This window comes from Poecile atricapillus, chromosome 1 (genome assembly GCF_030490865.1).
Source record: "Poecile atricapillus isolate bPoeAtr1 chromosome 1, bPoeAtr1.hap1, whole genome shotgun sequence".
In the NCBI taxonomy this organism is placed as follows: domain Eukaryota; kingdom Metazoa; phylum Chordata; class Aves; order Passeriformes; family Paridae; genus Poecile; species Poecile atricapillus.
Window position 1 is genome coordinate 169083368 of NC_081249.1, and position 26767 is coordinate 169110134.

At 39.6% G+C, this 26767-nt stretch overlaps 2 protein-coding genes across 8 annotated transcripts in view; one reads left to right on the forward strand and one right to left on the reverse strand.

Annotated features, from left to right (window-relative positions):
* SETD3 (SET domain containing 3, actin N3(tau)-histidine methyltransferase) overlaps positions 1-9601 on the reverse strand; it is a 60005-nt gene extending 50404 nt beyond the window's left edge. Inside the window, exons 1-2 of one of the 3 annotated variants that reach the window (XM_058829356.1) lie at positions 9449-9573; positions 5567-5733 (exon numbers count right to left, since the gene is read on the reverse strand). In XM_058829356.1, the coding sequence (XP_058685339.1) occupies positions 5567-5637 (71 nt within the window). In that variant the 5' untranslated portion in view covers positions 5638-5733; positions 9449-9573. Of the gene's footprint in view, positions 1-5566; positions 5734-9448 lie in introns of all 3 variants that reach the window. The other 2 variants (XM_058829353.1, XM_058829354.1) reach the window with 2 other exon arrangements.
* Positions 9602-9886: 285 nt separating this feature from the next.
* CCNK (cyclin K) lies at positions 9887-26744 on the forward strand. Of its 5 annotated transcripts, none has more exons than XM_058829359.1 (12): positions 9893-10024; positions 10654-10760; positions 11787-12053; positions 13047-13128; positions 13715-13846; positions 14626-14731; positions 14877-14934; positions 16765-16934; positions 17842-18125; positions 22142-22175; positions 23211-23285; positions 25414-26744. In XM_058829359.1, the coding sequence occupies exons 3-12, from the start codon at positions 11857-11859 to the stop codon at positions 26034-26036; spliced, it is 1761 nt and encodes a 586-aa protein (XP_058685342.1). In that variant the 5' UTR covers positions 9893-10024; positions 10654-10760; positions 11787-11856; the 3' UTR covers positions 26037-26744. The 5 variants fall into 5 exon arrangements, with proteins under 5 accessions (XP_058685341.1, XP_058685342.1, XP_058685344.1 ...); XM_058829360.1 differs by lacking the exon at positions 9893-10024 and adding an exon at positions 10172-10237; XM_058829358.1 differs by lacking the exon at positions 10654-10760 and having other exon boundaries at positions 9887-10024.
* Positions 26745-26767: the final 23 nt, after the last annotated feature.

Below are 26767 nucleotides of genomic sequence, written 5' to 3' on the forward strand. Positions count from 1 at the left end.
ATAGACTATAAGGTACTGTAAACTGCCACCATCTTCTCAGAATATTAATCCTCACAATTTAGAAGAATGATAGGAGAACTGCTGGGCAGCATTTTTTTTTGTGTATGCTCGCAGGTGACAACAAGCTAAAGCAGACATATTTTAAACATTTATTTTAGCACACACACTACAGAGTTAAGCACATTGCCCACTCCAGTTCTAAAATACCTAGGAAGGCCATATAACTTTCTGAACAAAACTCTCCTCTCTGTATTAAGGCAGAAAGATTGACCAGCATGTTCTCATGAGGTAACTGTCTCTAGTATACTAATAAACTGTTAACATGCATGCTAAGAATCTGTTCTCCTGTCCTGTTTTAATTTGGTGCACACCCCATGTCATTTCACCAACCTATCCCTCTGACACCCAGCCATGCGCTGAATCAGAGAGTAGATTGACCAGACACTACAAGCAGTATTTCAAAATGTTCAGATAAAGAGCTGAAAAGATTTCTACAGTCTTCCTACAAACCTCTAGGAAGCCTGAGCCTGTCTCACCTCTGACCCCTCCAAACTGAGATTTCAATGGTTTTATTTTTAAGTACTTCCTTCCAAGTGTCCTGGGCCTATCTCGTTCCTGCACAGCCAGCAAAGATAATCCACTTGTGGGTTTCCACTTGGGACTTTCAACAGTCCCAGGCTCCTGTAGACCCTGCACCTTCCATCTTACCTGAGACAAGCAAGGCTTCCTGTGCTACAGCAAGAATCCAATCTAAGCAGCAGCCTCAGGGCCTGCTGTCACAGCCACAGCCCGTGTCCCTCGCCAGCAACACCACCAGGTCTTCTTCAGTCATAAAGGACCAAGAACAGACATTGCATTAACCAAAAAGTCACACCTTTAACACTTGAAAGATGATACGTATATCCATCAGCCCAAAAAGAAAATTTGTTCCTACTGAATATAATCTCAAATAAGGGAAAAAACGGCAGCATGACTCCAGACAAGACTGGCTGTTAGTGTTATGATTCCCAGTTCTTGTGGCTGAGTTTCCTGCTACCACAAATAGAACCATTATGTACAAGTCTGGAAAATTTGTAAAGAGATAGACATGGCTTCTACTCACACCGAGTAATTCTTCCTGAGAGACACAAAGGACAGAGCTGAATACAAACACCATGGCTGTTGCAGCAAAGTTACACCTGATATCTTGCCGCAGGTGACACTGGCAAATCTCTATCCACCAGAGAAAAATGCATTCTGGGAGCAGCAGTACTTTCCAAAACTAGACTGCTCATGTCCCAGGCCTTAGGCCAGCATGTCATATATGGTCAGGACAGAAGTCTGCAGAAATGTGCTCAAACCAGCTTTTTGTTCTTAAACTGATCTACCATTTGACAGTTTTCTTGAAAATGATACAACTTTATCTTTACAGAAGATAAAATATTCCTCAAAGTTGCATAGAATTTACCTGTCTTGGAGTGCTACAGTAAAACCCCAATGCAAACAATAAGACTGGCATCATTATACTAACTTTCCAAACTAGGTATAGGCCATACCTTTAAGACTACAATCACTGTTTATTAGAATTTTCAAAGCTTTTGGCTGTTCTTATCATTATATGAAACTCTACACTAAACCTCCAAACCACTTAGAGACCAACTCTCAGACATCATAGAATAGAGAAAGCAATTTTTGTATTAGTCTATTCATTTTTTTCTTCTAAATGCCCAAACTCAAAGTGCAACAGGACAGTTTTTTACATTCACAGATTCAAAGACTCAGTAAGCCTGAGACACAGGCTGTAAAAGCCAGGCACCCTACAGTGACAGAAGGAAACCATATTATCTGTCATTGTCTTGAAAACAGGAATTCTATTTTCAAATAGGGCATTGACAAATGCAAAAATGGTAATTTCATGAGCCCTTACAGAGCTCACTGTTCCCAAGCATCAGCTGCGAACAAATAACTGCTTGAATGCTGCCTTTTGGAAATAGGGGCAGAGAACAGATACAGTCTGAGTCTGACAACCATATGAAAACCCAACAACCATTTTCTGCAACTCTAAGTTTTACAGTTCTATAGTGTATTCACTATATCAGCACACAGAGCTTCTCAAATTGGTCTGACAACATCCATTTTACTTGCTTCTGACTGACAGAATCAGGTGCAGCATACTCCAGAGGGAATGGATGCTTCTCTATTTTAAGTAGAGTTAATATATTAATATGCTATCAATGCAACTCTGCTTAGCAAAGGGGAAGATTACACATTGTAGGTGGTCATCCAACATAACCAGCCATTTATTTCTTCACCAGCCAACCCCTATTACTTTCTGCAAGTCTAAAAATACAATTCCAGCATGCAAAGTTCCTTAAGCAAAGAAATTTAGCCATACACAGCTCATGATCTTCCTGCTAAAATCCAATTCATCTGAAAAAGGCGGTCTGCAAAGAAAGGATTATTCAGTGCAAGATCATAGATACATACACACAGACATATATATATATATATGTATCTCAATGGCAGCCTCCAAACATCAAGGCATACCAGGAATATCCAAACACAGGCAGTTACCCTCCAAAGTGAGCAGTGGTAGTTACAGAATGGCTGCTGGCTTACAGAGGTTAGAGTTGGAGTTCCACAATAAGCCTGTTGAAATGTGTCAGTCACCAGTTTCCTGAATCTCAGCAGCTCTAGCCATGCCACCTGGAAGCTCGCAGGCCATCCAGAAACCATGGACTGTACAGTAGAGACTGACCCAGAAGGTCGTGAGTACTATTCAGGTTTGTTGATGTAAAAAACAAAGCCCTGGGCAAATGGGTCACAGACTTCTAGATACAGGCCAGTAGCAATTTCTGAGTAACATATTCAACAAGAAAGAAACTATGCAGACACATTAAAGAAATGCTTTTGTAGCAAGGGTTCAACTACCAAAACTGAATAAATAAATATGTAAGTAGGTAAAGGGAACCAGCTTAGACTGGAAGATCTGAGCATTTATCACTGGTTTTGAAGAAGTAAGAAAACCAGCTTTATGAACATTGATCTCAGTTTCTGTCCCATTCCATCAAAAAAATGGAAGAGCATATTGGTGACAATTCATCATATCCCAGTGAAACTCTGGAAAAACAAATGTTAAAACCAGACTAAGGAGTAGTGACTACCAATGCAGTAAAACAGAACCATTTTAACAAACCCTGCAATGCTGTCTGTACAGGTATCAAAAATGTAACAAAAGCATTACTATGTCTAACACCTACTTTTGAAAATTATAAATCATATTCTGTTGCATTTAGAGGGCAAAAGAGTAACATTGAATGCTAAAACAAATCTTATATAGCTGCCTGGAACTAGAGATTTGATGCAGAAGGGTTTGTTAACTCAGGCATCTGTTCATGGTTTTACCAAATACGCTCTAGCGGCCCTATTACTTTCACTTCTTCTAAGAGCACACAATTGAAAGCTGAAGGATGGAAATAAAGCTATTCTGCTACTACTCCTTCATTATGAAGATCTTAAGAAGTGAGACTTTCAATGATCATTTCTTCTCAGCTGAGGAATGCTCCATCCCTATGTGCAGGATGTTAAGTGAAGGCAGCAGGTCTGCACCAATGGACAAGACACTCCTGACAAAACTCAAAGAAAGAAACAGAAGAGATGGAAGCATGACCAGTCTACTGAGGAGAAAACAAGGTACTGTTTGAGCATGCAAGGGTGGGGACAGGAAAGCTAAGCCCCATCTGAGCTGAATCTGGCAAGGGACATAATACAAGGACAGTAAGATACAGGTGCATCAGGAGCTAAAGGAAGAGGAGACATGGCAAGGTGTGGGCCTGATGCTGAATGAGGCCAGGAAACCTGATGACAAAGGACACAGAAAAAAGACTGGTACTACATATCTTCTTCAATGACAAGATTTGCCTTCAGGAATCCTAGGCCCCGAGATCTGATGTAAGGAAGACTTACTTAACCTGAAATAGGATTGAGAATACAAAAATTTAAACAAACTTAAAAAAAAAATAAATCTCACACTGAAAGGGACCACTGGAGACTGACTTGTTCAACCCCTCTGCTCAGGCAGTGTCACTTAGAGCCAGCTGCCCAGGACCATGTCCAGACAGCTTTTAAATATCTCAAAGAATGGAGACTCAGTCTCCAAACAGTGCTCAGTTACCTTCACAGTAAAAAAGTATTTCCAGATGCTCAGAGAACATCCTCTGTTGCAGTTGTACCTATTACTTCTTGTCACTGGACACCCTTGAAAATGTGCTTTCTTTGCACTTTCCCTTCAGGTATTTGTACACACTGAGAAGATCCTGCTGAGCCTTCTTTTCTCCAGGCTGAGCAGTGTCACCTCTCCCAGCCTTTCTTCAGATGAGGAAAATCCCTTAATCATCTTAGTGGCCCCTCCACTGGCCTCTCTTCAGTACTCCACCTCATACTGGGGAGCTCAGAACTGGACACTACACTCCAGATGTGGTCTCAACAGGGCTGAGTTGAGGGAAGCTGCTGAAGCAAGTAACCCTGATGGGAGAGCAGTGGATGCTGCTCATCTTACATTGGTAAGGCTTTTAACAACACCTACCATCACATACACTGACAAGCTGATGAGCTACCAACTAAAGCAGTGGACAGTGAGGTGGACTGAAAACTGGCTGCACTGCTGGATTGAAGAGGTTGTGGTGAATGGCACAAAGTTCAGCTGGAAACCGGTCACACCAGCACACCCCAGGGTTTAGTACTGGGACTAACACTGCTTATCATCCTCACTGATGACTTGAGCAGTGGGACAAAATAGACATACAGTCCCATAAATTATATAATTGCAAACATCAAGGCACTGTTCATTTGAACTACCTAGAGGGAAACTTGTAAAATGAGATCTTTCAGAAGTCCTTGCCAGAAATATTTCAATACAGAAGTTCTTAAATGCAAAATCTCTTCTCAGTTCTTGAAGTTATTATGTAGCTACATCTATAAACTCTCATCAAATAAAGATAGTGAAGTACCTCCAACAGAACAAAACAAGATAAACTAAGAAATACAAGCACCCTTTGTAACAGACTTAGTTTTATTGAGATGATTCCATCATTATTTACCATATTCTAAAATATCTACAAACATAAAAAAGACAAGCTACAAACTGATCTGCTTGCAAAAGGCTAGAATCAGATAGCTAACACAAGAGCCCCAGAGATTGACCCCCCTCCTTTCGGTGCAGGTTATCACACTCTTAATAGAAACAATAAAAAAGTAACTGAATAGTACTGACAGACTTAACAGTGTATCTTCAATTACAAAAGCAATTTTGGCTTACATTAAAACACTTGTTGAAAACCATGTGTTCAAACACTGCTGTAGACACTTCCAGAACAGGTTAGCCAATTCTTTCGGAGATTTTGGGAATATACTCAAGAATAAAATAAGCCAACTAATCTGTCATCCCCCAGTACAAAAGAGACTTCAACATCAGGCTTTAACAGACTCAAAAGATCCTTCTGAAAAGTAAAATGTTATCTCTCAAGTTACAAGTTGCATTTTGATTCCAGAAACATGTCTTTTCCCTTATTTCTGCTTTATGTATTACCTACATGTGGCCAACTTCAGAGCCCTGTATACACCAGTACTGGAGATAAAACTGATCTCAAGCACAGTCATTCACATCTCTGCATGATTCAGCCCAGGTTAGACATACAGGTGGAATCCTCCTGCAGTGACAGGTCTGCTGCTCTGGCCTGGTCACAGAACCCAGAACTGAAATGAAAGAATACAGCTCTAATTCTTCTTTATTTCAAAGAAAGAAAAAGGATTAACAGACTACCTGAACAGTATGGAAAGTGGTAAAGGAAGGGCAGGGATAGATGGAGCAACTGGAATAGTCATTTGTTAGAAAAGATGCAAGCAAAAGACAATGTAGGGCAGAGCAGCTAAAAACAGAAAAAGAGAGCAAAGAAGGTTAAAGCAGAGGAAGGGCAAGACCAAAAATGCAAAGTAATGTTAAAATACACTTGGGCATGAAATCACCTCTTAATTGCTACAAACACAAGCCTAGCTCCAAATACGCAAGACAAAGGCCAGACAACACTAATGGGCCATTTTTATGGAGCAATGAAGAATTCCTGCTGTACTTCTAGTTTTGAGACATTCTTTCTCATATTTTACATAACAGTCTAAGTTAAAAACATTATTAGTCATCTAAAGCTAAATCTAGGAAGCTGAAGTGTCTCTACCAAGTTATCTGGCAAAAGATGGTTAGAATCAAATAATTCCCTTTATTATAAAAAGCTGTACCACCACAGGTTTGTCAACTACGAGCATAAGCCTAAAGCATCTGGAAAAGAGGAAAGACTAAACCACTGCTGTATGCACTGCATACATCCACTCTGAAAAGAACAAACAGCTAATCTCATTACAATGTAAAGCTAAGGAAACAATGATGGTATATAAATGCTACTGTGATACTGGGAAGAAGCCAGTCTACAGAATAATATCAAAAGAAGCTACTAAAATTAGCTAAATATTTGTTTGATACACTTACAAAATATACCAACTACAACAAATTGATATAATTGTTGGGAATTGAATTCCAAAATATGTTTATTCTCACAATTAGAATCAAAGAAAACATGTCTTGACAATACTCTGATTTCAGATGCTTTAGATAGTTCCAATCTACTAAAAAAAAGGAAGTCCTGTCATTTTGACATTATCTCCCCTCCCCACCCAGTTGAACCTAGCTAGATATTAAGCACAAGACTGCCTCATGCATTAAATATAAACTTCTGGTAAGAAATTATTAATTTGAAGGTAGCACAAAATGCTGAAGGGCAAAAGAAAAAGTCTATCTCCAACAGAACAAAAAAAGTCTGCATTTCTTAATTCACTTTTATCAGCTTGCTAATTCAGAACTATTACATTATTTACTATAGATTTTTCCCTATACCCCTTGACCTCCCATTAAAGCTTTCTTAAGCAGATGGAGTGCTTCTTACTATCAACACCTGACTTATCTTTCTAGGGAAGATAGTTTACTAACTAGCCACAGGAAACAAGCCCTAACTCCTTTGCCTCTCTCTTGAATCAGATCCTCAGACAGCTATTTGACCAGAAAAGAAAAAAATACTTACTCTTTGAAGAAAAGAAGATTATAAACTCTACCAATTTGCCAACCCACTTATGTAATTTTATTTTTTGCTTGAATTTTGCTCCTCCTTAAGACTCCCACAAACTTTTTTTTCCTAATTCCTTTAGAGCAGAATTAATTAAAAACCCTTATGTACTGTCTTTATCTGCATGTTCCTAAATAATGTTCTTAATTTAGAAAATATTCACCTCACTTTATACACTGTAACTCCTAACTGAGAATAAAGCAAGCCACCCTGACTTCAGCCACCAGTATGAGCAGACTTAAGAGAACCACCTGGGCTTCCAAAAGCTTAAGCCACAGGCATCATGAGGTCTCATGCACCAAGCACTGTGACAGCCTATTAGAAAAGATACAGACCCCTTAATATCATCAGTATCCTTAAAGTGCCTCTTTTTTTTTTTTTTTTTCAAAGAGCAAACACTGAAATACTCACTTGCTGAAAACTACACAATTTCTCAGATTAACTACATAACCAGCACCACTATGATGAAGTATTACATAGATACAGTAGACATGTCTAAATAGATTTATTACAATGAAAACATCATCAAGATGTACACTTTTCCATACAGAGAGGCATAATATGGTCTATTTTTAATTTCTGTACCATACTAAAATCAGAACTCTATTTCAAGGCACATCTGACTTCAGGAACAATCAGGCCATCTCTGGACATACTGATATACAGATTGCAAATGATTTTGGGGTTTGTGGCATTTCTTCCAACAGCCTAAATCTATTTTTCAGTACACAACGTCAAGAATGTGTTTTCAACTGTACTGAAATATATAATTCAATCCCTGCTAAACATAACCAAAAACTTTATTAAGGCACAAGCCAGCATGCTTGCCAGCCAGCAATCTCTACCATATCAAGTTACTTAATTGAGCAAAAATATCAGGAAGCCACCCCTGCCTTTGAGCCCATCATGCCTTTCCCTCCAACAGCCTGTACACTGACTTACTATTTTGTACCAGGAACCTGATAGTGGACCTACAGAATGCCACAGTTGTTTACTCACCTACAAAATACTTATGTTTCACTGGACAGTTATGAGATTACAACAACTGAAAGAAGAAAACACTTGCAACACACAAAGCTAACATTGTAGCAATTTTCAGAGAACAAAGCTGTCACTTCAATAGACAGGTGCCTACATTACATGCTCTTATAGAAGGGACAAAGACAATCCACTTTCAGCTTGATCTCAGGAGCAAGCTTAAGTTTCAAGGGCAATTCCATCCAGAAGAGCAGATATCAAACTCGGGACAAGAGCAGCTTTGAACCATGAGGGAAAACTTCCAAAAGGAAGAACTGAGCTTGTCCTTATGGCTGAATATAGGGTAAAAAACTGTATGTCAAACTCAAAATTTAGGCATTTGCTAAGAACTGAAGGCAAAGCACAGCCTCAGCTCAAGCAATTTTAACCAAGTGTTGCTGGGTAAGGAAGAGGAGGAAGGGCTCATGGGACGGGCAGCTGTTGTAGCAATAGAGGAAGGCTGAAACACCGAGGCTGTTTCAGGAGTAACGCCCCTGTCAATAAACAGTTTATGATTTATTCTAATTTTAACTGCCCCCCCCGCATCTTCCGCCAAAGATTTAACCCCTTTACTAAAGCAGGCTGCAGACGGGGTGAGAAAGGAAAGAAACCAGAGCCCTCTTGTCCAGCCAGAGGAGGGCTCTGAGGAGCCACACACCCGCAGAGCCGCCCCTCAGCCAGACCCCGAGAGCTGGGCGCATGGGAGGCTCTATGGGAAGCTGAAGTACGAGCAGGGAGTATTCAAATCGTATCACACATTAAAAATAAAAATTAAAAAAAAAGAAAAGAAAGAGAAAGGAATTACATCATGGGGAAACCGGTGTTAAGCCATTTGCTTTACTCTCGTTTCTATCAGCTTCTCGAGGGGGGTTGGGGCAAGGGAAAACGCCAGTGCCGCCGCCTCGCTCACTAGAAACCGGCGCAGGCCGGGCTGGAAAGAACCCGGCCCGCCCATGGAGGACCCGGGGGACCCGCCGGCCCCTCCGGCAGGGCAGCGGGAGGGAGAAAGGCCTGGGCGAGCCGCGACGGAGACTGCGGCTCCCAGGGGAGGACAGGGCCAGCCCCGCACCGGCCACGCGGGGGAAGGCAGGGGCGGCGAGGCCGGCGGAGCGCGCCCCGGGGCGGCGGGAGGGGGCGTCCGGAAAGAGCGGCGCCTCCTGCGGGGAAGGAGGCGGCGGAGCGGGGCGAGCCCACGCCGCCCGGAGGGCTGAGAGGAAGGGCCCGTGCCGCGCCGGGGCGAGGAGCCGAGGCAGGGGAGGGGGCCCGGGCAGGCCCCGCCTTACCTCCCGCCAGCGGCCGCTCCTGCCTGGCCCGAGGGAGCGGCGCACCCGAGCCCGCGCCGGACGCCGCTGCCCGCGGTGGGGAGGCGGTGGCTCCGCCCGGCCCCGCCCCTTCTGCGCCCCCCGCCGCCATTGGCCGAGCTGCCGCCCGCCGGAAGGCTCCTCCCCTGCCGCGCCCGTGGCGCCCAATCCTTCGCGGCCGGCCTCAGAAAGGGCACGGCAGCGCTCCCATTGGCTGTCATTCAGTCCTGCTGGCCCGCCTCCAAGTTTCTATTGGTTTCGGAGGCTCGCAATCTTCCCGCTTAGCGTTCCGATTGGTCCTCTCCTAGCGCACGGCGGCGCGTCGGCCTCCTGCCGCGGCTCAGCAGCCGCTGCCGGAGCCGCCATTGGGCGGGCGGCCGGGGGTGCCGCCGCTTCCCATTGGCGGGGCCGCCGTGCTCGCGCGCTACGCCTTTGCGACGTGATGACGCAGCGCGCGGCCTGGCCTGGCTCCCAAGATGGCGGCGCGCAGGGCGCGGAGGCCGCGCTGTCGCTGAGAGGCCCCGCGCTCCGGTGCAGCTCCCGCTCCCCGCGAGCCCTGTGAGTGCGCGGGGCCCGCTCGGGCCGCCCGCCGGCGACAGCCGCCGCCTGGGGAAGGGGGGAAGGGGGTGGGGAGGCCGGGGTGGGGAGCGCGCGCCTCCCCGGGCACCGGCAGCCCCGTCTACGGCGGGCGGGCGGGTCCGAGAGGGGCTGAGCATCCCCGGCCGGGTTGGGGCTGCAGGGGCGGAGCCGCGGTCGGCGGGTTGGTCTCAGGTAAGGTATAAAAAAGCCGCGATCGAGCTCTGGAACACTCCTCCAGTTTAATGGGGTGCGTAAAAAGGCAGGGGAAACTTATTATTTCCGGGCGTTGCGGTCTGGATTGGGACGTTTGAGATGGTTCATTTAAGATGTTTGCGGGTGATAATTGTCGTTCCTGGTTCCGTGTTCGGAAATGCTTTCGCTCCTTTATAGAAGCAGATCTTGTTGCTTCAGGCGCTTTTAGTGTTAACTGGTTTTTAAGCGCTTTGGAAGTTAGAAAGCAAAATACCTTGTAAGAAAGAAGGATCGTTACAGTTATAAAACATAGCACCTTTCTAGTAAATACCATGGGAGTGTGTGGTCGTGGCCTGGCGCGCTTTTGTTGATTCTGGAAATAGTTTTTAGTAGCCATTTACTTTTTCTTGTGACAGAATTTAGATCTGTCTGTGACCGATTCTACGAGTTGTGAAGGTGATTCCAAAACCACCCTGAGGCAAAGACATTTTCCCTTATTCTGAAAAAGAGAAACTTTTTGAAGGTGAGCGAGGTGCTGACTATAGGCATCGTTCTGTGGCCGTTCACGTGATCTTCCTTCCGTTGTCGGAAGGGAAACGTCTCGAAAAGTAATAGCTGATTTTAAGAGTTATAAGTTTGGGTCTTCCTATGACTGCCTTGCTTAGAGCGAATATATTGCATCATATGTTGATCACTGCCTGTTATGCAAACCTTTGCAGGTGACTGCAGTAATCTGTGCATAGTATCTGTAGTTGAATTGGAGTAAGAGCAGTTTTGTGCCTGAAAGAAATAAAGGCAGCGATTGTTCGTTCTGTAAGCTGAGGCACGGCTGAACGTCTGTCATAATTCAAACCCCAGAAAAGTGCCTGCAGAGCTTTGTGATCTGCACCTATGTACACAAAGTGCTGGTAAACACAGGCAAGTAGGAGACTCCTGGAGTGTTTTCAGTTGCCTTGTTTGGAGGATGATTTTAGGTGCTACCTTACTCTACAAACTCACAGCCGTCGTCTTAATCTTGGTAGGTGAAAGAACATTGATGCATTTTTTTTCTTTAAGTAGTGCATCACAGCTCACTTTACAAAGCTTCTGCCGAGTGGTTGCTGCTGGGGTATCCCTGGGAGCAGGCAGGTATTTCAGTGGCCATTCAGGCTCAGCTCACCAGTGCCTTTCCTAGTTACCAAGAGTCAGCTAATCCCACTAACTTTTCAAATCTTTCTGCAGCTATCACTGAGTTGTTTTTCCTACTTTTATGGACAAAGTAGGTGGAAGTTGTTGTACTAAGAAATAGCAGATGTCGTTGGAGATGTATTCTTGAGTTTCCTTATTAAACAGATAATAGCAAGGATAATGTATGGCTTTTTCTTTGATTGTGTTTGCAATATATGGGGAGGATAAAGGCAAAGTTCTTGGTTACTTTTCTTTGAGCATAGGAAAAAGTTCTTTCCAACAGGCAAGGCTAAGCACTATTTCTCTTTACTCCTCTTTGAGCAGGAACTGGAGGGGACAGCTGTCTCTATTTTTAAAGAATTCCTTTTTTCTTTTCTTCAAGGTCCTGAAGTGACTCTCTGAAGACTTCGTTTTTGAAAATTTAAAAAGCAAAAACAATTCTGTTTTAATAAATGAAGGAGAATAAAGAAAATTCCAGCCCTTCTGTAAACTTGGCAAACCTGGACCATACAAAGCCATGCTGGTACTGGGATAAGAAAGATTTGGCACACACACCATCACAACTTGAAGGGCTTGATCCAGCTACGGAGGCACGATACCGCAGGGAAGGGGCCAGATTCATATTCGATGTGGGAACACGTTTAGGGCTGTATCCTTTGAACTCGTGTTGGTATGAAATGTCTTTATGAGTAGTGAGTTTTCAGAATAAAAAGTACAAGAAATGTGACATCCTCAGCTGTTCAGATGTTTAATTGTTAATCAAAAATACATTTGTGTTTATATGCCTTCAATGTAATGTGTTCCCACACAAATTCTATCCATTCATTGGATAAACAAGGTTCCAATTTGGCGAGAGGGAAGTAAGATGATACAAACTTTCAAATTAAGAGTAACTTCTGTGAGTTAGGAAACTCAGTGTTTCACTGTATGGATCTACCTGACTTCTCAAATGTTGAATTTTTCCCTTAGTTTTTTGATTGTGCCTTTGAAGCTTTTAACTTCTGCCTCCCCAGTCTTGGTCTTTGGTGGCTGTTTTTTTGTTTTATTGGTTTGGGATTTACAATTCCTTCTGACTGTCCCACTCTCTCATAGATGGCCACTTAAATTTTCTGCTTCCTATGCTTCCTTCAATCTTCTTAGTTCTTTCTTTAACAAAGCATAGTGAAGACAAAATTTTTACTTTTCTTGAAGTGAAGATTAGGGAGCATGTTCAGATTTTATTTGCATTTGTAGGTGTGAATAGTAACTTTCCTCCACACCAGCGTTTGAATGTGAAGTGATAATTGTTCTCTTCCTTCTGTACCTACTGCTGGGTTTGACCTTCTCTGAAGCAGGTATGGTGCAACGCAGGGATGACCTAAAGTGCATCCTCTTGTACATACTATCAGGACTTTGCACACTTACAACAAATACTTTAGATGTCAGCTGCATCTGGGTGTAATCATAGTATTTACACAGCTTCAAGAGCTTTTGTGGCTTTTTGGTTTTCTTTTTCTAAAGCTCTTGTTTTACTTGTATTGTGTTCTAACTGGTCACTGAACAGCCAATTACTTGAAGTACTTGATAAGGCAGTATCCATTGTGCATGTTTGGTTTTAAATTTATTTTATGTTCTGTTTGAAAGTCCTTAATCTACACCACAGACATTATGACACTCTAGCAACCGGAATAATTTATTTCCATCGTTTTTATATGTTTCATTCCTTCAAACAGTTCCCAAGATATGTAAGTATTTAGAATATTGATGACTTAATGATTGCACTAGGCAGGGACTATTTGAAATGGTGATTAGTCACTTGGTTACTACTACTGCTGTTCACTACAGGAAGATGTAAAATTAGCATTTTGTCTTTCAATTGTTGCAGCTTAAAATTTGTTCTTCTTGCCTGTTTACACATTTCTTTATGCTCAGAAATGTGTTGGCATTGCAGTTACAACTTGCTGATACTGTTATTTAGGCGTAGCAGCTGTAGTGCTGGCACTTCTGTATTAGCTGAAAGTAAAGAAGAAGTGTAATACAGATTTAAAACTGCTTGACAGAAAACACTGAGCAGGGACAAATTGTGCTTTGGGTATCTGACCTTGAAATGAAGGTGTATAAAATAGACAGTCCTCCAAATTCTGTTTTTTTCCTCTGAGAAAATTAAAGTTTAACACTATATTAAAATTAAAAATTAGTATGCTTATTAAGTCTTTCTTGGGAGACTTCTACAGAACTGTTAATGGAAACTGACAGTGCTTTTGTAATGCTACCCTGTATTGCATATCTACAGGCAGATCACTTTTTGAAAGCACTTGCTTTTTTTTTTAGGTGACAGGAGCCTGCTGTCTCTTCCTAGCAGGAAAGGTTGAAGAAACACCCAAGAAGTGTAAAGATATAATTAAAACAGCTCGTAGCTTGCTAAATGATGTACAGTTTGGGCAGTTTGGAGATGACCCAAAGGTAAAAATACTCATTTTGAAACTGATTTCATCCTGTTGTACTGTAGTAAAGTGACACACATTCAGTGGAGCATTGACTGATTTTCAGTTGTTTTAAATTAAATTAAATGTTCAGCATGCATTTATGGCTCTTCTGAGTAATGTGATTTGTATCTATGAAAGTAGTTCTTCCTAATACAAGTAGCTTTGGGAGCTTACTGGATTAATTGTTTTCATAAAAAGTTTTATTTAATGTAAATTCTGATATTATTTTGCAAATTAAAGTAAATTTGAGTAATTTCAGCCAGTGCAAGAAATGTTACCAAGACATAAGTCATAAATCATCTAAATGGGATTTTAGGAAGTAGTTAATAGTGAATCTTAAATAAGTGAACTGGATCTCAAAATTATTGAGAGGTTTCTTGTTTACAGTATTGACTTAGCAAAACTATGCTTCTCTTAAAATTTGCTTATTTTAAATAGCAGAAGGACTTGAAACTTTTGAGTGAAATGTGGTAGAGCTTATATTTTTGTTGTGATTTTTTTATCTGACAATTTCATGCTGTGTCTGGTTCAGTTCATTCCTCTGCAGAGGAATAGGGATTTTAAACACCACATCCCCTGTCCTCACTCAAATAAATGTGAAGAAAAGGTACCTGAGTTTAAAATAATAAGTTGGAGAGCTTTCTGTTCTCCTTGGAGACAAACATGGTTGCCTGGAGGTGCTGTGTAGTCACGCTCTATAGTGGCATGAAGGGTTTTTGAGTGAATGAAGGAATAATACCTTGTAACTCTCTATAGGAAGAAGTGATGGTACTTGAAAGAATCTTACTACAAACAATAAAGTTTGATTTGCAAGTGGAACATCCATACCAATTTCTTCTCAAGTATGCCAAACAACTCAAAGGTAAAAAATTGCAGGGTGAGCAAGTAATACCTGTTATTGATTTCCAGAACTTAATATATTAACAGTGCAAGAATATTCTGCTTCCAACTGTTTGTCTCTCCTAATTTTATGTCCTTTTTTTTTTTTTTTTCTGATCATTTTTCAGGAGACAAAAATAAAATTCAAAAACTGGTTCAAATGGCATGGACTTTTGTCAATGACAGGTAAGATACACCTAGGAAACATTCTGAAAGTAAAATAGTTACTGTTGCTTACTTTGTTCTGACACTGGATATTTTTTGGACAAATATTTGATATTTTTTTTCTGCTTGTTACATGTTTTCTTGGTCCTGTTCCTCAGTTTTTTGTTCCATCATCCATGATAGTTCCATTGTCCACGAAATCTGGAATGAGTATGAAGACAGACCTCTGCAATGTTGTAGTACTGATTTAGTGCTGCATTAAAAAGAAACTTACTGTGTTTGAAAGGGCCAAACCAAATTCTAAATCTCCAGGATAAAAACTGGCTTCTTGCCAAATCTATGATATATGGTACATTCAGAAAAAAAGAAGTCACTTTTCAATTCCATCACGTTCATCAATATATTTTTAATGTGACATTTTGGTAATAGTAAAGAAGCCATTAAATTCACTGAGGAATAGAGGTTTTAGCACTTTCTTTTTTTGAAATTTGCAATTTCTTGAATAATGGACTTATAAGAATCATACTAATTAATAGGAGTGCATGTAGAAGCACTTCTCATGTGGTATTGAAAAGAAAACCAAAACAACTTGACACACTTTAGTCTTGTTCAGGAGGATTCTACAGAGCTTGGCAAGTTAATTTATTAAGGACTTGAATATTACTTTTTGTTTCCATAGCAAACCCTTAAGAAAATACTTAAGTGGTCTGACTGTACAGAAATTGTGAATACATAGCTTTCAGTCATGCCTACAGCAGTAGAATATCATAAAAGAAAGAGGTGCATTTTCAATCATATACCTGATTTGAATTAGCCCTGTGTGGCTCCAAATTCTGTAGATACAATCTAAACTCCAAATTACTTTGACCAAAATTAATGTGGATCTCAAGAGATGTTTATTTCAGCTGTTGTCAGTTGTGCAGGCGATGATCTTACAGGTAGAGCAAAATTATGGCATGACTGTCACTATTAAATCTGTCAATCTACTGTAATTCCTCCATCAAAGTTTGGACATCATTGTACTTACAATTAGATAGTTTAATCTTTAAAAAAACCTAACAATTAAAATGCACTTCAGGAAAAGGCTTATGAAATTGGAGGGGTTGTTTCAAATCATGCATTATAATTACCTCTGTTCTGAAGAGGCTGGATTGTGTTTACTTAATAAGCACATATTACCATATTAGAAGTTTACTTTGTTCAGAGGATCCTGCGAAAATCTGTGCTTTGCACTACAGATCTTTAGAATACGGTGTCCCGTTCTTATACAGCCACAGTAAATTCATGGAAATTCAACTGGCTGGCTGGATTTAAAATGCTGTAAACAGATTATATGTTACAGAATATATGGAGAAAAGTGGGAAAAAATATTCCATAATTTAAAATTTATATGAGGAAACAGTAACTGATTATGACAGAAGCTTGGTTAATATCAATAATATCAATGACATCAATTACTTTAGCATTAGCTTTAACAAAGGCTTTTCAAGAGATAACCTTTGATATGTTGATCCAAAACTTGAGTTGCACTTGACAAATTGCCTTAGAAATTCATGTTGGCTGTTCTGTGGTTTTGGGGTTTTTTTTAATATTTGTTTACATTTTATTGACAAACATTTGGAAGCACTAAAATCTGATTTGGGACTTATTTAATGACAGTGGTAGTCCAGAAATAGTTTAGTTTTGTAAACTCTGTTGTGTAACAAGGCTCTTAATTAAAATTGCCTGAGAAGTTAGAATTGTGGTGGGATTTTATGCCCTGTTAATTATAGCTGTTGTACATTAAAGTGCACTTGGACAATCAGGCAATCTCCAGGGTTGTGTTTTGTTTTGGTTTATTTTCTCTTGCAGTCTCTGCACTACACTGTCCCTGCAGTGGGAGCCTGAGATCATAGCTGTTGCAGTTATGTACTTAGCAGGTCGTTTGTGTAAGTTCGAAATACAGGAATGGACATCAAAACCAATGTACAGACGATGGTGGGAGCAGTTTGTCCAAGATGTTCCTGTTGATGTTTTGGAAGGTATGAAAACCATTTCCCACAGTATTTAACTGTGTGGCCTAGGTCGTGATTAAATACAAATAGCTTTTTATCTAGGTTTCAAAATAATCTCGTGTCAAGTACGTAACTCAGGTCATATGTGCTATGCCTTAATCTGGTTTTAAATTGAACTGGTTTAGCTTAGAAGCATATTTAATCATCATGATTAATCTTTTGTTGAATGTGTTTTTTACAATTTGTTTAGTTTATAACACATCTCATTAGCCAGAATTGTCATGCTGTGTTTTCTATTTTTTTAATGATTATCTACTCCCCATTTTAAATAAGTGGTTCTACAAACACTGGAATTAATGGAGCCTGATTTCAAGTGGTTTTCCCATTGATAATTGATTTCTTTGACTAAATTGTGCTGGTTAGAGGCTTTTTTATGGTGTACCAAGAATGATAAACAGATTACAGGGACCTTTAGCTCCTAACTTGTTGGAAGAAGAATTTAGTACTAGTCTTTTGCTTAATTTCATAAAACTTTTTTGACTGGCCTAACAGACATGTATGTTTTAACATAATCTTCTTTCACTTGTTTTCTTGCTGTATTACTGTCCTGTGAGCATGGTTACCTGGCTCTCCAGTCACACAGTAATGACATACAGTGCATTATTACCAAGACACTCTGTTCTTCTGAATGGTGTGCATGTACATGTATATATTGCTCAGGATAGGCAGAAGAAACTTCCAGCAATGGAAGTATAAGTTGAAAATTAATCTTCTTTTAAAAAGTTATTTTATTCATTGTAACGATGAGTAATATTTGCAGTCAGTTCTTCCAAAGTTGATGTCCAGTAAAAATCAGAGTTGATAATTGTGTTAAATATACACTTGTACATTATAAAGCTGTAATACTTTGGAATTTTCTTTCTTTATTATTAAGATATCTGTCATCAGATCCTGGATCTATACTCACAGGGAAAACAGCAAATGCCTCATCATACTCCTCATCAGTTGCAGCAGCCGCCATCTCTTCAGTCTACACCCCAGGCGCCTACAGTACAGCAGTCACAGCAATCCCAGAGTTCAGAGCAATCCCAGACACAGCAGCAAAAAGAGTCTCAGCAGTCAGCACAGCAACAGCAGCAGCAGCAGCAAACACAAGCACAGCAATCCAAAAAACCCTCTCCCCAGTCAAGTCCTCCTAGACAGATTAAGAGACCAGCAGTAAGTTGAACTTTAACTTGCAATTTATTTTCAGGCTGATCTGATGCCCATTAGATTTAAAGGCCACAATGTGCAGCAGACTTGTGTTTGCTTTAAAAATGAGCCTTGTCATTAATTTAATGTAGTTGATTTTCCTTGGTTATGTGGCAACTTTGCTAATGCAGAACAGCCTTAACAGTTCTGGCATATGACATTCTTATTCCACTTGAGCCAAAAGCCATGGAGAGACTTCTAAGTCAAGAGCTGTTCAGGCTCTCAGTGTTTGTGGTTCTGGGCTATCAAACTTCATTGTTTTCTCTATTAAGCAGGTTTAATTCAGGGACGTTTTCTTGTGCTGTACCTGAATGTGGAGATGTGCACAATGCTGATGAAGGCATTATTTGACTCTTTGATTACTAATATTAAGAGAATAGTGACTTCTAAAGTCATGTCAAAAGTCTTTTTAAAAAGTCTTTTAAAATAATCCTTTAATGGTAGTAGCCTATAAATCATCATACTTCATAGCCTCACTTTGTCCATAATATCACATCACAATTGAAAATAAGAAGCTATATTAGCATAGTGTCACAAGTACCCTGAGCACTTTTCAACAGCCATCAAGTTCAAATGAAGATTTCAGATTTTAATCTATACTTTTGTTATTTTTTTTTTCACTTGTAAGTTAGAAAAAAAAAGTGTTATTCAAGTCTTCTTTCATGTGTACTTAGCAAGAGGAGTGTTTTCAGAAGTACAGTCTTAGGAACAAGTCCATTCAGAATGTAAATTTTCTTCAGACTTTTGCTCTAATTTGTAATGAATACAAATACATTACAGATTAGAAAAACAACAAACTAAAAGAACCAAACCAAAAACTAGGAGTAAGCAGCAAATATTGGAATAAAATGGAATTGGAAGAGTGCAGCATCTTCCTGATGGCAGACTCCCAAAACAGACAAAAATATAGCTCTGTAAAACCTTGGTCTTGTAAGTGCTGGATAGAGCTTACTAGAGAAAAAGACCTGCACTGAAATTTTTAGTTACTGCACTGAACTTTAGCATTGTTCAGGATAGTAAGATGATAGTGTTATTAATTAACTTGAAAAGTGTGAGAGTTCTTTATAGGTATTAGGTATTTCTTCTCATACTTTTTATACCATCTGCACAAATTCTGCGTGAGTTGTCTGACCTGTTGGATCTCTTCCTATTTTTCTTCAACAATAATGCCTGGGCCAGTTTGGCACATCAGAAACTGTTAATAACAATTTTGTATTTTCCTGTGTGTGCCATCTAAGTTTTTATGAATGCTTGTTCATCCCTGTAAAAGATCTACCATTACAGTACTACTGATTTTGCCCTATCCCATAACTTAATGAAGTATCTCATGGAAAAAGGTGATGCTTTTGAATGAACAGTATCTGTTGTTCTTGAATAATCGCTTCTGGTCAACCCATAAGTGAAACTTACCTTTTCCTGAAATTAGTTTGAGGTCCATCACCTAACCATCAAGGAAAAAAATAGTAGATACACTGTAAGCAGCCACAACAAATAAGAAGTAAAGGGTGTCTCAATGGAGTTTTGTAGGAATACAGCACAAGCAGCATGAATTTGAGAGAAGTAAATGTAGTGATCCAAATTTGTTCTTTATCCTGGGATAACAAGCAGCCTGGGAGAACAAGATGTGTAGTGTTTGAGGGCTTCACTAGGTGCTTCTAAAATGTTCTTGAGTTACATACACCATAAACCTTACTTAAAATTTTTGTCTGCTTCTATAAATAGGGCTTTGCATGACTTCTCCTTTGGTTTGTGCAGAACAGAAATACACTTTGTTCCTGGAGGCTAGATTTTCAATTTGCATGAACTCTTATAACTCCCATTACCTTCTACTGAACCAGGATGCTTTCAAGCAGCTGAGGCATTGGCCCATGATTTACAGCCCATATCAGATGTCTAAAGCATCTGCACATCCTCTACATCTCTAGTGGTGAAGAGTGCTCAAATTTTCAGTTGATTTCACTAAAAATATACTGGTGAATCATTAGATGTAAATATTATTTTTATTTGGATTAAACTAGAAATTTTTGTGGGGGACAATTGTATTCCTCATAGAAACAGCAGTTAAGGAACAGTTCCATTGTATAGATTCAGCTGAAGGTATTAAATACCCATCACCATGACAATACATAATGTTGATAATTTATTATTATTTATTATGGCCCTTGGGTGTTCTGGCTGGGGCAGTACAAACTACAGTGCGGTAGAATGGCCAAATAAATGCTCATCTCTATTTTAACAGATGCCATTATTAGAGAATTGTTGCTGCTTGGTACTTTTTTTTTTTCCTTTAGCATAAATGCAGTTTAAATGGATGTTTGGTTTTTTTCTGTCATGAGTTATTTTGCTCCAGTTTCCTGTTCCACTATAATAGTGTACCTTGATGTTGTTTTTTGAATATTGCTCCATATTAACAAATGTACAGTAAATTAATTGCTTGTCACCTGAAGTGATCAACTGACTTCCCAAAAGGAGTGATTTTTGGAAAAGATTCAACAAGTAGTTATTTGCTTCTATTTGAAAGTGTAGGGAGAGCTGATGCAGTTTTACAGGCGTAGATTTTAGTGCTAGAAAGTCAAGAAAAGACCATCCAAGTAAAATGAAGGCAGAAGATGAGTCCATGAGAGTCACTAAGAAAGAAGTATGTGTGTTTGAAATGGTAAGATAAAGATTGACCTTAAAAAGCAGGAAAGCATCTGGAAGGTGTCTGGAAAATTGAAATTACTATCAAAGGAATATAAGAATGAGGTTGTCTCCAGAAGGCAAAAATTAAGACAGCAAAAATTTTGAGAACACCCATCAGAATTAAGGAAAAATACTGTTCAACTTGGATTGAAGTGTGTGTCCATTCTTGCTGTGGAAAGTGAAATGAAGGAAACAGAGGAACAGTATATGCAAGTAAAGCTACTAGAGATAAACAGTCTCTTAAAAAAACATTTTCATTGAAAAGACAAAAAAGCTATGTACTGTACCCCTCTGACCTTCATCATTCATTCTAAATATAGTTGTACTTAAAATATCAATTAAGTTCTCTGCTTTTCTCAGAAACCATCAAGTAGTCATCTCAGTGGGACCATGTAATCTGGGAAGATTTTTTTATTCCCTTATCCATAGTTGCTTAAAAAACTACAACAAAACAACCAACAAAAGAAGAAAAGACCCAACCAAAAACTATTGATTGGAAGGATGATGTGAGGGTTTGTGGGTTTTGTTCAGTGTGCATACATTTTTTTCCTGGCGTAACATTTGGATTTTATTCAGTGCTTTCCATCTGAAGGCTTCTGAAATGTCTTATGCTGTGCAACACTTTCACTGCCCTCCTGTCTTGGTAAATAAAGCATAAGAGCCTGAAGTGATTTTGGCAAAGGTTGAGTGACAGGTCAAAGCAGAATTGGGAACAGAGGCCAAGCCTCTTGTTTTCAGCTCAGTGAGCAGTGAACCAGACCATGACGTATGTGCAGTGGATGATAAATGTATTAAATGAGATGTAACACTCAACAGTGGGAACAGCAGGAAATGCTGCATATAAAATACCTGTTATTTTTTCCAGTCTTTTCATTCTGCTAGTTAAGCTGGGCTTCCCCAGTGTGGTTTGACTTTGTTTGTCTTGCATTGTTGACAGTGTTTGTCTTGCACTTAGCATAAGAAACTATAGAAGCATTTAGGTTGGAAAAGATCTTTAAGATCATCAACTCATATCTTTAATATAGCACTGTCAAGTCCACCACTAAACCATGTCCCCAAATGCCACATCTACACATCCCTTGAATACGTGCAAGGGATTTTGATTGACCCACTTCTATGGGCAGCCTGTTTCAATGCCTGACCACCCTTTCCATGAAGAAATTTTACCTCATATCCAATGTAAACCTCCCTTGGTACAACTTGAGGCTGATTCTTCTTGTCCTGTCACTTGTTACCTGGGAGAAGAGACTGACTGCAATGGTCTTATTTTTATCTTTGTTTTTTTTCATTTTTTCAAACAGGCTGTATCTCCAAAAGAAGAAACAAAGACAGCAGGTAAATATTAATATTCTGTTCATGTTGTTTCCATTTTACTGCTTAAACTAGAATAAGTAATTTGCTGACATGCACTTAGTTTGTTTGCTTACAGGCTTGGCAGTTCTAAACTATCTTGATCCTGATAATGTATCCTGAATATATACTATAACTGTTTTTAAAATGTTTCTAACTGCAAAACTTTAAATTGAGTATAACTTCCCCAAGCATCCCTTAATAGAATCTATTCAGTAGAAGTCTTGCTAAACTAGTCAACTCCCAATGCATCATTTGGGAGTAGTTCCTCAGCAAGCTGTGAGGCCTTGAAGTGGCTGAAGGTACCACGTCATTAAATAGCTGCACTAGCACTAAGTGGTTGGTAATCAGTGATGTTTGTAATTGCTTGTTGGCATGGCTGCCACTAAAAGGCAGTTAGTGTCAATAGCTAGTGTAGTGAAAGAAATGTACAGTCACTGCAGTGATCATTCCTGGTTCTTTTGTTTGTTTGGGGCTTTCTCTTCATTTTGCTGGTTTGGAACAAGGTAGTTCAGGATACTAGGATGTACTTCCTAAGGAAGTCTGGCACTTAGTCCCCTGTAGCTGTGCAGATAGATTCCAGACAGCTGTCTCTTTCTCCCTCCTCTCTCTTGTCCAATTGCTGTTTTGTTTGGTTTCTGACACGTTTCCCTAGCAGAGCATAGGTCAGCGTCTTCTGAGAGTTATTCCAACTATTTACAAGTTTTGGGCTAGAAAACATATACTTGCTAATCTTCACTTACATACTACTATTGGGACAGTTTCTCTCTAGTTACAAAGTCATTTGAACTCGTAGGCATACATTCTTTTGGAAGACTTATATGTGATACTTGATGCCACTTTTTTTACATAAAAGTGTTGATTTTAGTTTTCTTTATCAAACATACCTAGTTAATAGGATTTCCACTGTACTTTTGCATAGTGTAAGGTAATGTGATAATCATTAGCATGAGACCAGAGATGGAATCTGGAAAATATTGCAGAGCAATGACCAATCACTAACTGATAAATGTTTTTTAGAACCACCACCACCATCTAAAATTCCTAAAATTGAAACTTCACATCCACCAATACCTCCTGCACATCCACCTCCAGGTAAGCTTTTATTTTCTTAATCACATTTATTCTTCTTGTTAACTTCCTTACTTTTCATTCAAGTAATGGTAGGTAATGCTGTGGGAGCAGGGGTTTGTTGCCTTGCTAATCGGCTTGGCAAGTAAAAATACCAGTTTGATGAGCTCTAGAGGGAATTTCATCATAGTAGCACAGGCTTTTCCAGACAGAAGTAAAACACTTAGGATGGAAACAAGCCTGTACTAGGTGGATAAAGACAAAACAAAACTGCAACAGTTAAAGGCCTAGAAGACTAAAACTAATTGTTATTTTCAGGCTAAAAGGGTCTTCTTGATTTCAAAAGGATAGTAGAGGCCATATTAGATTGCTGGAGCAGCATTCAGCTGCCCTGTAGAAGTTTTCCATGTTATATCTGTCATACAGGAATTCTGCAGGTGGTGAACTGCCAAACAATAAAGGGGATACTTTCTTTGCTGTACTTCAAAAGAGGACTTTTTTTCTGCAAGAGAGCATTAATACTGCACACATGCCATATGTTTGCAAAATAAACTGTACTGTTGTAAAAGTGTGCTTCCAGCACTTTGATGCATTAGCTGTCTTCCAGTGACCCTTAAATATGACATAAATATTTCACAGACCATGGTCCATAATATAACTGTAAGATGACAGCTTCTAACAGGGAACTAGAAGAGAGAAAAGCAGTCCCCTGAAATATAGTAGGACAATTTTTCTCATTTGTTAAAATCTAATGAAGAATTATTTTTTTCTAAATACCATACTCATTATTCCTTCAGTTGTTAAATCTTGAATGCATATCTTGCATCCAGAATGGTTCTGAAAATGAGCAGATGAGGAAATTATTGCCTGCTAGAATTTAGGAGCTAGAAGTCACTGAAATCATGAGTACCACAGCCAGCATACCCACCTTTTGTGATTTAATTATGTGGCTTTCCTAGGGGGAAATTTCGCTGTTAAAATCCTATTTAGGCAGGTAATGGATTTATTTCCCTTGTTAATGGAAATTTTGCTCTTTGTTTATAGAAGGATGTAATTGTACAAGCACTGAAACATTATCAAAATAAAGGGCAGCTCTGTGGAAAAGTCAGGTGAAAACCAAGAATGCATCTTGGCCAAGTGAACTAGGAGGAGGATTTATCTCAAATAAATGAGTGTAAAAAAATCTCAAAAAGTGACAAGTGTAGTATGCCACTAGAAGTGACTGCCTTGTATGTTTCTAAATAGCTTTTCTTACTGAATGATGTTGTCGATGCTTATATATACAAGCAAGATGAATGTCAAGATGTGCCAAACTCTTTTTTGTTGGTTGTTTTAATAATCTCTCTTACCATACAGAGAGGTTGCTATTAGGTTAGTCATCTTAGTGGTATTACTTTATAATTTCTGCATTAAGAGGGGAAAGCACATGATTCTTATTTAGAGAGAGGACAGCTTAAAGCATGTTCTTTCCAGAAGTGGTTAAGTATAATTTTGTAAAATGCTGACCTTTTTATTAACTTCTCCAGTATGTCAGGTACTGAGTTCACTGAAATTAATCAGTGGGACAAAGCTGATCAGAATTCATGTCCTTCTTACTTACCCTTTGGTTTTTCTCTTTCTTTGGTAAACAGGTTTAGAACTGACTGTTAAAGACTTGAGACTTTGGCCTGTGTTCTCAAGTTATGTTTCCAAATATGGGAGGCAGGTGAAGTGCAAAGGGTAATCCTAGCCCACCTCCTGGACTACCTAAGGGGTAGAAAGGAGGCCTGGACTAAAGAAGGTGGAAGCACTGAACTAAAGTTTTTTGGTATTGTGAATCCTTTGACTTTTTAAATCCTCTAGTTGTGATTCCATCCATCCAGTCTGCTATTTCTGCTGATTGTACAATAATATTTAAATAGTACAACAATATAAAAAATAGTAGTAAGAAAGATGAATTTAACTTTTAGAATGGGAAAAGCTGACCTTGAAGCTTTGATAGGCAGCTTAGTTGGTTTTTAGTGACCTTAGAAGGTCTGACTGGATACCATATGGCATTCAGAGACTTAGAGAATTGAGTTCACTTTTGCTAATTTAACTGAAGGAAAAATAGAAAGTATTCAGAAGCTGTTCTTGCCACTATCCTTCAAAAAAAAACCAATTTCTTTTCCAGAGCGCAAGCCTCCTTTGACAACAGCAGTTTCAATGGGAGAACCAGAGCAATCTACTACTGTGGACTCAGTAGATATACCAAAGGTCCAGATTCCTCCCCCTGCTCATCCTGCCCCGGTACATCAACCTCCACCTCTGCCACATCGTCCCCCACCCCCACCTCCCACCAGTTATATTACAGGGATGTCTACTACAAATTCTTACATGTCGGGGGAGGGCTATCAAAGTCTCCAGTCAATGATGAAAACAGAAGGACCAACATATGGAGCTTTACCACCGGCCTATGGACCACCAGCTCATCTACCATATCATCCTCATGTGTACCCTCCCAACCCTCCACCACCAGTTCCACCTCCACCCCCTGCTTCTTTCCCCCCACCCAATATTCCACCTCCTACTCCTGGATACCCTCCTCCACCTACATACAACCCTAATTTCCCACCTCCAAGACTGCCTCCAACTCATGCAGTACCACCTCATCCACCTCCAGGGCTGGGAATGCCACCAGCTAGTTACCCCCCTCCTACTGTTCCCCCAGGTGGACAGCCACCTGTACCACCTCCAATTCCACCACCTGGTATGCCACCTGTAGCAGGACTTGGACGTGCTACATGGATGAGATAGCATGAGGTCATTTGCACGATATACCTTTATGTTGATTAGGCAGGAGTAGATAGCCAAAACCTACATTGTAAAGATGAAGAGGAGGGTAATCTGTATAATTTAGAGGAAGAAATGAAAGTAAATGAAAATTTAGCTGATCTGTTTGCAGTATGGTTTATGGTGAGTTTATATAGGCTTCTAGATTTTAATCAGCTTTGCAGTATCTATTCTAACTTTATACATTTGACTTAAGTTTAAATTGTCTTGACTTATTCCAGCACTGGATTACTTTGTACTAGCAAAACCAGCCATATTGGCTCAATTATATCAGTAAGAAGAAAATTTCCTTCTAGAAATCAGTGCCTATTTTTAAGTATCAAAATAGCCAGATACTATGATATTTGATCTATAATAAGAAACTTCATTTTTAATAGTAAGTAAAACAACACGATGTCAAGCATAAAAGCTGCTTTATTTAAGAGAGATTCTGAGTGCTAGCTGACTGGAATAATTTTGAGGTGTTTGCCTTGCTGATAGTTTTGGTTTGGAATGTACTGGTATCTTAAAATATTGTATGTTTACACCTATTTGCAAATTCCTGTACATAATATATATATTTTCTAAGTGTGAAAGTCTGAATGTAACAGCCTACTGTGATGTACATCATAGTTATAAATGGGACTACTTTGTTCACTCTACCCAAATAAAATTGGTTCTGAATTTAGTGGATTTCCAGGTTTTTCATCTTAGTT

Excerpts from the sequence above, each read along its gene's own strand:
- CCNK (XM_058829358.1), top strand. The coding sequence starts at position 11,857 with ATGAAGGAGAATAAAGAAAATTCCAGCCCTTCTGTAAACTTGGCAAAC. Across the intron at positions 13,129-13,714 it reads TCAAACAGTTCCCAAGATAT|GTGACAGGAGCCTGCTGTCT; the intron begins GTAAGTATTTAG and ends TTTTTTTTTTAG. Across the intron at positions 23,286-25,413 it reads TCCTGCACATCCACCTCCAG|AGCGCAAGCCTCCTTTGACA; the intron begins GTAAGCTTTTAT and ends TTTCTTTTCCAG.